At 32.5% G+C, this 13581-nt stretch overlaps 2 protein-coding genes across 2 annotated transcripts in view; both read left to right on the forward strand.

The window, feature by feature from the left end:
- Nucleotides 1194-5251, forward strand: LOC109356271 (GDSL esterase/lipase At2g03980-like). Its single transcript, XM_019599596.1, has 7 exons — nucleotides 1194-1437; nucleotides 1600-1724; nucleotides 1811-2041; nucleotides 2126-2354; nucleotides 4643-4846; nucleotides 5009-5101; nucleotides 5220-5251. Exons 1-7 carry the CDS (start codon nucleotides 1194-1196, stop codon nucleotides 5249-5251), a joined length of 1158 nt encoding a protein of 385 aa, XP_019455141.1.
- The window catches only part of LOC109356478 (GDSL esterase/lipase 7-like), a 19112-nt gene continuing 10756 nt past the window's right edge, over nucleotides 5226-13581 (forward strand). Inside the window, exon 1 of the mRNA XM_019599793.1 lies at nucleotides 5226-5450. Coding sequence (XP_019455338.1) covers nucleotides 5394-5450 — 57 coding nt within the window. The 5' untranslated portion in view covers nucleotides 5226-5393. The remainder of the gene's footprint in view (nucleotides 5451-13581) is intronic.

Below are 13581 nucleotides of genomic sequence, written 5' to 3' on the forward strand. Positions count from 1 at the left end.
AATTAAAACAGGAAGCATAACGATATATGCGTTCACGAAAAATGGGAGGGGTACATAGGATGTTGTCAGAATTAGAAAGGAAAATAGCGTGTTTTGGACGCGTGTCAAGCATTGGCACTATATAAAGGCCAACAACGAAGCAAGGCACATTGATAATTGCAAAACGTATGCACTTTTCACCATCATTTTATGACACTTTATCCTATGCAAATTGTAGAAAACCAACTTAAATTAACACTTTTTAGGTGAATTTTGCATGATTGAATAAATTAGTTCTTTACTAATTCTTGTCCAAGTTTTCTTTGAGTTTTGTAGGAAATTGAATATTAAAGAATAAATTCAAAGATGGACAAGAATTCAAGCCAAAATTCAAGACAAGAAATTACCAAAGTAACCTAGATTGGGTAAATAATCATAAAATTATTGTGATATCCATAGGGACAAAAAATAATGGTAATTATAAAGCCACAAAAAAACTATCATTTTATTTTTGTTTGGAAAGGGCAAAATTATATGTTTACAATTTCAAACTATCCCACAAGTCAAGATAACCATCAATATACCCTAGTTGACTATATTGGAGTCAATGAAGAAATCATGCCACTGTATTACAGACTCTTGGTAGTGCCATGCACCAATTTAATTGTCATTAGTTCAAATTCTCTAGTCGCCTTAATCTTTAACTGCTCTAGTTTTTTAAAACAAAATCAATTTTTTTGGTATTAGGATATTTATGAAGATTTTTTATTATAATATTAGTTAGCATTGTCACGGTGAATACGTGATGGTAATAAAACATTTGAATTTTATGTTTTATGCAATTCTTCTTTCTTATTTTACTCCTAGTAGTGAAGGTTTTATTTTTATTTAATGACTATAACGATGGGTAAATTTTGTTTTAGAAAAAAATACGAAGTTTTGTCATTTTAGCTTTGACATTTTCTTTTCCAAAAAATAAGAGAAAGTGTTAAAATAATAGACTTAATGTGGTTGTGGAACGTTGTCTATTATACTTTTTCAAAGAAAGTGCGTTGCTTCTAACGTTTTTCATGTCTGTTTCCAAAGTTTTTCATGTTTGTTTTCAACGTTTTCCACACTTGTTTCCAACTATGAGATGTAAAAATGTACATTATAAATTCTTTGTACTTTACTATAAGAACATTCAACATCTTCAAATAACTAAATAAGAAGAAATGACAAGTTTCAAAGCTTTCTGGGTTATTTCATGTATAGCCTATCAAGCTTTCTATGCCAAAGTCAATGGTGCAAAGAGCCATGTGCCAGCATTATATGTGTTTGGGGATTCAGGTTTAGATGCGGGAAATAATAACAATCTCAAAACACTAGCTAAGGCAAATGTAGCTCCCTACGGCATAGACTTCAATAATACATCCACTGGCAGGTATACCAATGGCAAAACCTTCGCAGACCTTATTGGTAAGTTTGACATTTTAATCTACCCGGGGCACTCTTTCATACAATTAGGGTTGATTGTAACTTATAGAACCTATAATTGTCACCATCACATCCATTGCACTTTCAAAGCAACATTATGGTTTTAGGAATTATTATAACTATTTTTCTATTTGGATTATGAAGCTATTAAGTTGGGTTTACCATTTTCACCTCCATACTTGGGTGTCTCTGAATCTAGAAGGTATCTAGTAACTGCAGGGGTCAACTATGCATCTGGTGCATGTGGAATCTTGAATGATACCAAATATGTAAGAGAGAAACAAAATATATTCAGCATATTGTTATTCATCTTGAAAAATTATAGTTGTTTACTTTGTCTTAATTTTTCCTGAAGGGAGAATGTTTGTCATTGGACAAACAAATTGAGTATTTCACCTCAACTGTGACGAAAGACCTTCCGAAACATTTTGAGAGTAAAGATAAACTAAAGCACCACTTATCCAAATCCATATATCTAATCGTTATTGGTTCCAATGATTATTCTCTCAATTATTTCCAACATGAAAACATGGAACCAGAAGAATTTGCAGATTACCTCCTCGGACAACTAGCTTGTAAAATAAAGGTGATTTTAAATTAAATATTCATGGACTAAACTTGATCATCTAAATTTTTTCTTACATGTTTATTTATTTTTTTTAATTTGCAGACAATATTTGATTTAGGAGCAAGGAAATTTGTGGTCGGTACCGCTAATCAACTTGGTTGTTCCCCTTCTCAATTTTGCAATGAAACTATAAATCGAAAGGTTAAGCCTTCCTCGGACAAACTCCCAATTGTGATTCAAAAGTTGCAAAAGCAACTCTCAGGTTCATTGTTTGTTTATGTGGACAGTTTCAACTTCTTCAATAGAATAAGAAATGCACCAAAAAGATATGGTAAGTGGCATTTAAGTTCTTAAAAATTAAATTTTATATGGGATTCATCTCTTGAAGTTCGACTTCACCTACATATCTTTAGTGTTGCTGAAAATATTTATTGTTGTGTAGGGTTCACAAATATAACTAAGCCTTGTTATCAAGAAGGAGTATCATTATGTGCTAACCGGAAGAAATATTACTTTTGGGATAGACATGGGCACACCACTGAAGCTGCTATAAAAATATATGCAAAAGCTTGTTTTAGTGGATCCAAATTGTGCTTTCCTATGAATATTAAGAAATTAGCTCATTCAAATTTGAGATTCTCATAAGGAATAGAATATGACACTTTGTTGATATCTTAATCAAGATTGTAATTTATTCAATTATTTCATCAAGATATACCATATTCTTTGATACACATCATACTCAAAACGACATGCGATATCTTTACACGTTGTAACATTCAATTTAGGAAAGAAAGAAAATTGAACCTCTATTAATGTCGAATCCCTTTTCATTGTTGTTATATTATTGTGGACACTCTTCTGGAATAGGTACAAATACAATTCATATTTTCAACCATTTATAATACTTACATTTACTTGTTTTTTATTGTTTATAAAATTATTAAATGTTGTAGAACTTTCATACAATTTGACTAATATAATCATATTTAATTGAAATTGAAACTACATTTGAAAGAAATCAAGAAATAAGGGGTGAAAAAGTGGAGTAATAAATAATGACATTGTTGAAAAATAAAGTATAATTGTGTATTTAATTTTAAAGACTTCGAAAAATTTAAGATTATATAAAAAAGTTAAAACATCACAATGCTAGAATAGAAAAACAACAACTCTTAATATTGACTTTCCATTGCGCTTTCGGGGCTGCCCATTTGACATATTGAATAACTTTTAGTGATGTATTAGTAGAATTTAATTCATTTGAGTTGATTAAATATTTAAAGTGATGTAAAATATGGTGTATAAAATATGATCAATTTGACACTTATCAATAATATTTATGTTATAAACATTACTCTAATTTGTTTCAAACTTCATAACATCAATGATCATTATCTATTTTTTAATATAGAAGGTCAATATATGAAAAATTCAAGGCTCAAAATAAGTAAAATTACTACTAGCATAGTGGTGAAGTGGCACAATTATTTTCTAATATCAATATGTTCTGTTTTGAACTAATACTCAACAAGCACTAGTGGTCTAGTGGTAGGATAGTACCCTGCCAAGGTTGGGTTCGATTCCTTGCTGGTGTGCAGCATTAAGTGCTCATGCAATATTTAGAATAATATAGAGAAGTTGCCATGATGCGACCTTCAATCCTACACAGTTGTGGTAATTGCCATGATGAAACAATACTGTCATGCAAATACTCCAAGGCAATTTCCAGCGTTGAAATGATCAAATTCTTTATTTATCCTAGAAATTACCAAAGTAACCTAGATTGGGTAAATAATCATAAAATTATTGTGATATCCATAGGGACAAAAAATAATGGTAATTATAAAGCCACAAAAAAACTATCATTTTATTTTTGTTTGGAAAGGGCAAAATTATATGTTTACAATTTCAAACTATCCCACAAGTCAAGATAACCATCAATATACCCTAGTTGACTATATTGGAGTCAATGAAGAAATCATGCCACTGTATTACAGACTCTTGGTAGTGCCATGCACCAATTTAATTGTCATTAGTTCAAATTCTCTAGTCGCCTTAATCTTTAACTGCTCTAGTTTTTTAAAACAAAATCAATTTTTTTGGTATTAGGATATTTATGAAGATTTTTTATTATAATATTAGTTAGCATTGTCACGGTGAATACGTGATGGTAATAAAACATTTGAATTTTATGTTTTATGCAATTCTTCTTTCTTATTTTACTCCTAGTAGTGAAGGTTTTATTTTTATTTAATGACTATAACGATGGGTAAATTTTGTTTTAGAAAAAAATACGAAGTTTTGTCATTTTAGCTTTGACATTTTCTTTTCCAAAAAATAAGAGAAAGTGTTAAAATAATAGACTTAATGTGGTTGTGGAACGTTGTCTATTATACTTTTTCAAAGAAAGTGCGTTGCTTCTAACGTTTTTCATGTCTGTTTCCAAAGTTTTTCATGTTTGTTTTCAACGTTTTCCACACTTGTTTCCAACTATGAGATGTAAAAATGTACATTATAAATTCTTTGTACTTTACTATAAGAACATTCAACATCTTCAAATAACTAAATAAGAAGAAATGACAAGTTTCAAAGCTTTCTGGGTTATTTCATGTATAGCCTATCAAGCTTTCTATGCCAAAGTCAATGGTGCAAAGAGCCATGTGCCAGCATTATATGTGTTTGGGGATTCAGGTTTAGATGCGGGAAATAATAACAATCTCAAAACACTAGCTAAGGCAAATGTAGCTCCCTACGGCATAGACTTCAATAATACATCCACTGGCAGGTATACCAATGGCAAAACCTTCGCAGACCTTATTGGTAAGTTTGACATTTTAATCTACCCGGGGCACTCTTTCATACAATTAGGGTTGATTGTAACTTATAGAACCTATAATTGTCACCATCACATCCATTGCACTTTCAAAGCAACATTATGGTTTTAGGAATTATTATAACTATTTTTCTATTTGGATTATGAAGCTATTAAGTTGGGTTTACCATTTTCACCTCCATACTTGGGTGTCTCTGAATCTAGAAGGTATCTAGTAACTGCAGGGGTCAACTATGCATCTGGTGCATGTGGAATCTTGAATGATACCAAATATGTAAGAGAGAAACAAAATATATTCAGCATATTGTTATTCATCTTGAAAAATTATAGTTGTTTACTTTGTCTTAATTTTTCCTGAAGGGAGAATGTTTGTCATTGGACAAACAAATTGAGTATTTCACCTCAACTGTGACGAAAGACCTTCCGAAACATTTTGAGAGTAAAGATAAACTAAAGCACCACTTATCCAAATCCATATATCTAATCGTTATTGGTTCCAATGATTATTCTCTCAATTATTTCCAACATGAAAACATGGAACCAGAAGAATTTGCAGATTACCTCCTCGGACAACTAGCTTGTAAAATAAAGGTGATTTTAAATTAAATATTCATGGACTAAACTTGATCATCTAAATTTTTTCTTACATGTTTATTTATTTTTTTTAATTTGCAGACAATATTTGATTTAGGAGCAAGGAAATTTGTGGTCGGTACCGCTAATCAACTTGGTTGTTCCCCTTCTCAATTTTGCAATGAAACTATAAATCGAAAGGTTAAGCCTTCCTCGGACAAACTCCCAATTGTGATTCAAAAGTTGCAAAAGCAACTCTCAGGTTCATTGTTTGTTTATGTGGACAGTTTCAACTTCTTCAATAGAATAAGAAATGCACCAAAAAGATATGGTAAGTGGCATTTAAGTTCTTAAAAATTAAATTTTATATGGGATTCATCTCTTGAAGTTCGACTTCACCTACATATCTTTAGTGTTGCTGAAAATATTTATTGTTGTGTAGGGTTCACAAATATAACTAAGCCTTGTTATCAAGAAGGAGTATCATTATGTGCTAACCGGAAGAAATATTACTTTTGGGATAGACATGGGCACACCACTGAAGCTGCTATAAAAATATATGCAAAAGCTTGTTTTAGTGGATCCAAATTGTGCTTTCCTATGAATATTAAGAAATTAGCTCATTCAAATTTGAGATTCTCATAAGGAATAGAATATGACACTTTGTTGATATCTTAATCAAGATTGTAATTTATTCAATTATTTCATCAAGATATACCATATTCTTTGATACACATCATACTCAAAACGACATGCGATATCTTTACACGTTGTAACATTCAATTTAGGAAAGAAAGAAAATTGAACCTCTATTAATGTCGAATCCCTTTTCATTGTTGTTATATTATTGTGGACACTCTTCTGGAATAGGTACAAATACAATTCATATTTTCAACCATTTATAATACTTACATTTACTTGTTTTTTATTGTTTATAAAATTATTAAATGTTGTAGAACTTTCATACAATTTGACTAGTATAATCATATTTAATTGAAATTGAAACTACATTTGAAAGAAATGAAGAAATAAGGGGTGAAAAAGTGGAGTAATAAATAATGATATTGTTGAAAAATAAAGTCTAATTGTGTATTTAATTTTAAAGAATTCGAAAATTTAAGATTATATAAAAAAGTTAAAACATCACAATGCTAGAATAGAAAAACAACAACTCTTAATATTGACTTTCCATTGCGCTTTCGGGGCTGNTATTTAAAGTGATGTAAAATATGGTGTATAAAATATGATCAATTTGACACTTATCAATAATATTTATGTTATAAACATTACTCTAATTTGTTTCAAACTTCATAACATCAATGATCATTATCTATTTTTTAATATAGAAGGTCAATATATGAAAAATTCAAGGCTCAAAATAAGTAAAATTACTACTAGCATAGTGGTGAAGTGGCACAATTATTTTCTAATATCAATATGTTCTGTTTTGAACTAATACTCAACAAGCACCAGTGGTATAGTGGTAGGATAGTACCCTGCCAAGGTTGGGTTTGATTCCTTGCTGGTGCAGCATTACGAGCTGTGAGGAAAATATCATGTGTGTAGAGGGTTTATCACCTCTTCATCCAAAATGGATGAAATCTATGATCATCTGAGCTTCAATTTTATTTGATCCCCTTATTTTGTGTACATTGAATATTAAATTACCAAAATGTCTGCAACCAATTACTAACCACACGTAAGTGCTCATGCAATATTTAGAATAATATAGAGAAGTTACCATGATGCGACCTTCAATCCTACACAGCTCTGATAATTGCCATGATGAAACAATACAGTCGTGCAAATACTCCAAGGCAATTTGCATCTTTGAAATGATCAAATTCTTAGTTTATTTGTATGATCCTAATTTTTGAAGATATGTATATTGCATGCGTTAATTTTATTTCAGACTTTAAAAGTAGTCAATAGGGAAGTTCCTTTTTAATTGTAATTCCATGCACCGCAATATGGTTAAGATTGGGATTCTTGTAGTTTACTTAACTCCAAAAGTAATGTTTGATATGTACTTATGTGGGAGTGAATACACAATATTTTACTCAAGTGAGTAAAAATATATTCTTCTAACAAATTAGCCTATAGAGTTTTTTATGTAAGAATGATGTGTCATTAATGAAATACATATGCACCATTCTTTTTATTGGAATATTGTTTTAATTTCTTTGTTGGATAACAATCTATTTTCTTGTGCTTTTATCTTTCCTTATTTTATGAATTCCACTGTTGAAGTTCCTCTTATACATCAGAAAGTTAGAAGCGTGGATACTTAGGTAGTCTTCGAAGTGGTTTTCTATTCTCTGTTAGACTTGACCTTAACTGTTTGGAAGTAGTATCAACCTGATATTTTGTAGGTCTAATGTGTTAAAAAATTAGGCCGCAAATAATTTAATGGTATCTCATAGAAATGTAAAAACGAAGTATATACTTTTTTGGACTTAATTATCATTACCTTTTGGGATTTGAGTCCAATATATTTGTATGAGATCATCTAGTTAATGAGCATTAAACAATCTCATATGTTTCTTACTCTATGGAGACCCTTATTTCAATTATACAACAACTATATAATAATATAAAACAATGATTATTGCAATTAACAAGACATTGAACGAATTTATGCATAGAGCATAACAAAACAAAATTTAAAAATAATAACATACTTATCATATCTATACTACTTATAAAGGTAAAACTCAAAATAACCACCCACCACGGTGTAATTTGTGGTTCTCCCTATTTTGCCCTCACTATTTTCTAATTTTTACCAAAAAAACCATATATAACCAATGTTCCTCTCCAACCAATATATGTTGCATATTATTTGGTTAACTATTTCTTCTTACATTATAAGTATCAGTTTTGAATGTAGAACATGAATGTTCAATTTTCTAAATTGAACATTATACAAATCGAATAAATTCAACTGTAGATTATAAATATTTAATCTAAAATATTATAGTTGATATTAATGACATACAAGATGTACATTATAAATGATAGAAAGCGGTTGGTATGTATGATAGTGCATGTCAACACTCTAGTATAGATAAAGTTAATTGTATAAGTAAAAATATATTTGGAACCTCCATTAAATATGAGACATATGTAGTACACTTGTCGCACACCCTTATGGGGATTGTGTAGCAAAGACCTTGTTCCTACTGTGATATCCTCCACAGATCAACAATTTTCTATTGCTATCTCCATTGAGAACAAAAACTTCTTCCTTTCTGCAGTGTATGCAAGCACTAATTATATAGCTATAAGGATTCTTTAGTCTGAACATACAAATTTCATGGAGGTTTATCTTGGCTGATGGTACTGTATAGGTGATTTTAATGTAATTCTCGGGTCTAATGAGTACAGGGGATCCAGAATTCCATCTAGAGTTCCCTTAGAGGAGTTTAAAACCTTTTCTGATAATGTTGAGCTTATTTACCTAATCACTAGGGGTGCTGAGTTTACATGGTCTAACAATAGAATGGGCCCTACTCTAACTGAGAAGAGGCTGGATATGGCTATCTGTAATGAGGAGTGGATCTCAAACTGGCAACAGGTCTCTTGTTGTACTCTCCCCAAGATCTCTTCTGATCACCATCCAATTATGCTCTAACAATTCTGATCACAATAGAATATCATCTTTCATATTCCACAAAATGTGGTTGAAGCACCCTGACTGCATTAGGGTCATTGAGGAATCATGGAGAGCTAGGGTGTATGGTTGCCCAATGTTCATATTGGCATCTAAGCTCAAAAGACTCAAAATTGTTCTCAAAGTTTGGAATGTGTGTGTGTTTGGCAATGTTCACCAAAAGGTGAAAGATGCTATGAATGAGGTTCACACAATCCAGAATTGCATCAATGAGCTTGGCCAGGACAATGATTATTTGGATCAAGACGTTTTGGCTCAAAAAAACCTTCTCATTGCTCTGAATATGGAAGAGGATTTTTGGAAGGAGAAAGCTAGAGTGAATTGGCACATTAATAGTGACAGGAACACAAGTTTCTTCCATAGAGTTACCAAAATCAGACACGTTTCCAAATCCATGAATCTTTTAAAGGTTGGTGAGGAGGTGATCACTGATTAGGAGGAAATTGGTCATGATGCTCTGAATTTTTTTACTGACTTATTTGGCTCTCTAAATGTAACTACTAATAACTCCCTCACTAGTGAAGTTATACCTTGCCTAGTAACTGAGGCAGAGAACAACTATATGACTTGTGTGCCATCTACAGAGGAAATCAAGGGTGATGTGTTCTTAATGAATGGGGATGGTGCCCCTGGCCCAGATGGATTTGGTGGTGGTTTTTACCAAACATAATGGGATATAGTTGGCAAGGATATATGCAACTCAGTTAACCAATTCTTCAATTCAGGTTGGATCCTTCCAAACATGAACTCCAATAGTGTGGTTTTAGTTCCTAAGGATTCTAATGCTGAGAAGATTGAGGATTATAGGCCTATTGCCCTGGCAAATTTCCAGTTCAAAATAATCACAAAGGTTATTGTTGATAGGCTTACATCCATAGCTGCTAGAATTGTTTCTCCTCAACATAGAGGCTTTATCAAAGGCAGATCCATCCAAGATTGCATTTGCATAGCCTCTGAGGCAATCAATCTGCTAGAGCACAAAACCTTTGGTGGCAACATTTCAATCAAGCTTGACATAAGGAAAGCTTTTGATACACTTGACTAGAATTTCCTGTTGGACACTCTAAAAGCATTTGGTTTCAACATGAGATTCATCAACTGGATAAACACAATACTCCAATTTTCAAAGCTCTCAATAAATATCAGTGGTAAGAGCATAAGATTCTTTAGCTGCAAAAGAGGGGTCAGACAGGGGGATCCATTATCTCCCCATCTTTTCTGCTTGACTGAAGAGGTTCTTAGCAGAGGAATCACAAAACTCTTAGAGGCTGGGAAGATCAAACCTATTGTTGGCCCTAGGAATCTACTCACCCCTTCTCATGTTCTTTATGCAGATGATATTTTAATTTTCTATAGAGGTGTTAAAAGAGACTTGCTAGCTCTTAAACAATTAATCATTGACTACGCTCAAGTTTCTGGTCAGAGCATGAATACAAACAAATGCAAGTTCTACATAGCTAATGCCTATGCTAGGAAAATAGCAAACCTGGCTTCTTACCTAAGCTTCATGTGGGCAGCCTCCCTGTCAAATACCTAGGTGTTCCTCTTTTTAAAGGGAAGCCTAGGATGAGTCATCTGCAGGACATTGCTGATAAAATACTCAATTAAGTGGAAAGGTTCATCATTATTAATAACGGGCAGGGTTGAGCTTGTAAAATCAGTAATACATGGCATGCTGATATATATCTTTCACATATATAGCTGGCCTTCTAAGCTATTAAAACACTTGGACTCCTGCATCAGAAATTTTATTTGGTTAGGGGATGTCAAGGTAAAGAAGTTGGTCACAGTTGCATGGTCAAAAATCTGCTCTAATACTAAGGAAGAGGGGCTTGGTTTGAGGTCCCTGAAGAAGATAAACCAGGCTGCTATGCTAAAGCTTGCCTGGGATAGGCTCTCATCTGATCAAGAGTGGGCAACTTTCTTCAGGACAAGATTTGGAAATCCTAACAAATAGTATAAGTCATCAATTTGGCCAAGTATTAAAGCCAATATGCAACTTGCAATATCCAACAATAGGGGATGGCAGGGATATCAACTTTTGGACAGACAATTGGTAGAGGAGAACTCTGTTTGATTTGCTCAACATCTCACCTGAAATACACTCTACTCTGCTGGCTTCAGTAGCTGATTTCACTGCAAACTCAAGCTGGATAATTGCTCAGAAGTTAGCTACCAAGTTTCCAACAATTGCCCTCCAAATATCGCATATATACATCTCTAATAACAAAGACAGAATGGTGTGCAACAATCCAGTGATGGTAAGCTAAGCCTCAATGAGGCTTTTAACTATATCCTCTCTACTACCCAGGAGATGAATTGGTGCAAACAAATATGGTCTTCATACATTCCTTCCTCCAAGTCCTTTACAACTTGGAGATTGATTATGCATAGACTTCCTACAGACGAAAATATGAAGGCTAGAGGTTGTTCAATGGCTTCTAAGTGCAATCTTTGCAAGAATAGTGAGGAAACTCTGAACACCTATTTCTCCATTGTTCTTTTTCTAAGGATATTTGAAATTGGGTAAGCTGCACATTTGGTTTCCATATCAATTCATCCTCCATCTCTGGCATCCTTAACAGTAATAAGAATGAGAGTATTCAGCTTAAAGACGTGTTCACCTCTGCTGTCATACATTCCATATACAATATTTGGCATTGCAGAAACAAGAGTAGATTTGAAGACAAAAACATTCTTCTTAGCCGAGCTATCAGCAGCATCAAAGTAGCAACTTCCTTATCTGGCAATTCAACAAAATCCTTTGCCAATTCTTCTATTCATGACTTCTCAATCTTGACAAGTCTTCAGGTTTCAATTACCTACAGGAAAGCTCCTAGCATTAAGGAAATTATCTGGTACCCTCCTCCTAGGGGCAGAATAAAGATAAACTCATATGGTGCTGCTCATGGTGCATTGGGTCTAGCCGGAGGGGGAGCCATATTCAGGGACCATAACGGCTACTTTTTGGGAGGTTTCTCTAATTTGTTTGATGCTCAACATGCTCTATTTGCAGAACTAAATGCGGCATTGATGGCAATTCAATTTGCTAATCAAAAGGGGTGGAATTATATCTAGTTGGAGTGTGACTCTCTGTTGGTTACTCAAATGTTTAATGGCTTAATTAACATTCCTTGGAAGCTCATGAACAAATGGCGATTATGCAAAGCTTTGATGGAGTCCATGGATTGCTGGATCACATACATTCATAGGGAGGGAAATGCTTGTGCAGATAGACTTGCTAGCTATGGAATTCGATCTAGATCATTTACTTGGTGGAATGAAATTCCTTGTAGCATAGTTGAGGACTTTAATAGAAATAGATTAGGACTTCCTAACTATAGATTTTCTAACTAACTCCTACTTGTACTCATGTTCCTATTCTGATATATGTGGGGCTCTTTTGCCCTTTGTTTAAAAAAATAAAAAAAATAAAAAACTCTACCCTTTATATATTGATGTCATCCAATGTTTCATAAAAGAACAAAACACATTTAAATTAATTGTCACTCAATTAGAGAAAAGGTTTTAAGTGGTGTGTTCACTTGATGCTTATTTCTACTAAAGTTCAGATTGTAGATATCTTTACTAAGGCTCTTGCTCGTGTGAATATCTACCCTCTTTCATGCAAGTTTGGCTTTCATGATATACATAGTCCAACTTGCCGTTAGTTATTCATGTTTAAAAAAACCTCAATCATCTCTAAATTAAGTATAACTTTGACAAGCAATATGAGGAACGTAAATGTATATTATATACTTTCTTGAGTTATTGATCTTATCTTAAGTATTATGATATACCTATTACAAAATTTTCAGCAATGAAGACAACCAACAAAATTATATAATAAGATAGAAGTTAAATTTCTTGCAAACAATAGGTTAATTTATAGTGAAAAGGAAATAAATGAAAATTTTACATATAGTTCAATCACCGATGAGTTTAAGACACTTTAAATAAATGGATATTTTTATTTTAATGTGTTTAATTTTTTATTATTGTTATTTATAGTTAATATGTTATTTTGAAACTTTTAAACAATTATATATATTTCTTTATTTTTTACTCATCTTAATTAAAATTATAATTAAGTATTGTTATCCCCTAATCTTTACATCAAGATCTACCACTGTATGCAATCAATGACAAGTATTTCATATGCAATTTGAACAACCAATAACTAGAGTATTAGTATTCCCCATTATAACACTTAACTGAATTATAAAAGGAAATGCAAGGGAAGAAATGTCCTAAAAAAGCTTCTGAATCCCATTACCTACCTAGAGCTGAAGTGGATGAAATGATATCTACATCAACATACACAGAAAAAAGCACATAAGCCATTATAGTTTCCCAGCACCACTCCTCCTCATCATTTGTTTTCCCTTCCAAATACCAAATCAAACAACTTGCATTCCACATGAATGAAACATTAAAAAGTTAGCTAATTTAAACAAATATACAAATCAGTCATTT

The sequence above is a fragment of the Lupinus angustifolius genome, chromosome LG09 (assembly GCF_001865875.1).
Source record: "Lupinus angustifolius cultivar Tanjil chromosome LG09, LupAngTanjil_v1.0, whole genome shotgun sequence".
Classification (NCBI taxonomy): domain Eukaryota; kingdom Viridiplantae; phylum Streptophyta; class Magnoliopsida; order Fabales; family Fabaceae; genus Lupinus; species Lupinus angustifolius.

Bases quoted from the DNA above. Each gene is read 5' to 3' on its own strand.
- LOC109356271 (XM_019599596.1), top strand. From the start codon at position 1,194: ATGACAAGTTTCAAAGCTTTCTGGGTTATTTCATGTATAGCCTATCAA. The intron at 2,355-4,642 runs GTAAGTGGCATT...TTTCATGTATAG, and splicing joins AAATGCACCAAAAAGATATG to CCTATCAAGCTTTCTATGCC. The intron at 5,102-5,219 runs GTGCATGTGGAA...TTTTTCCTGAAG, and splicing joins AGGGGTCAACTATGCATCTG to GGAGAATGTTTGTCATTGGA.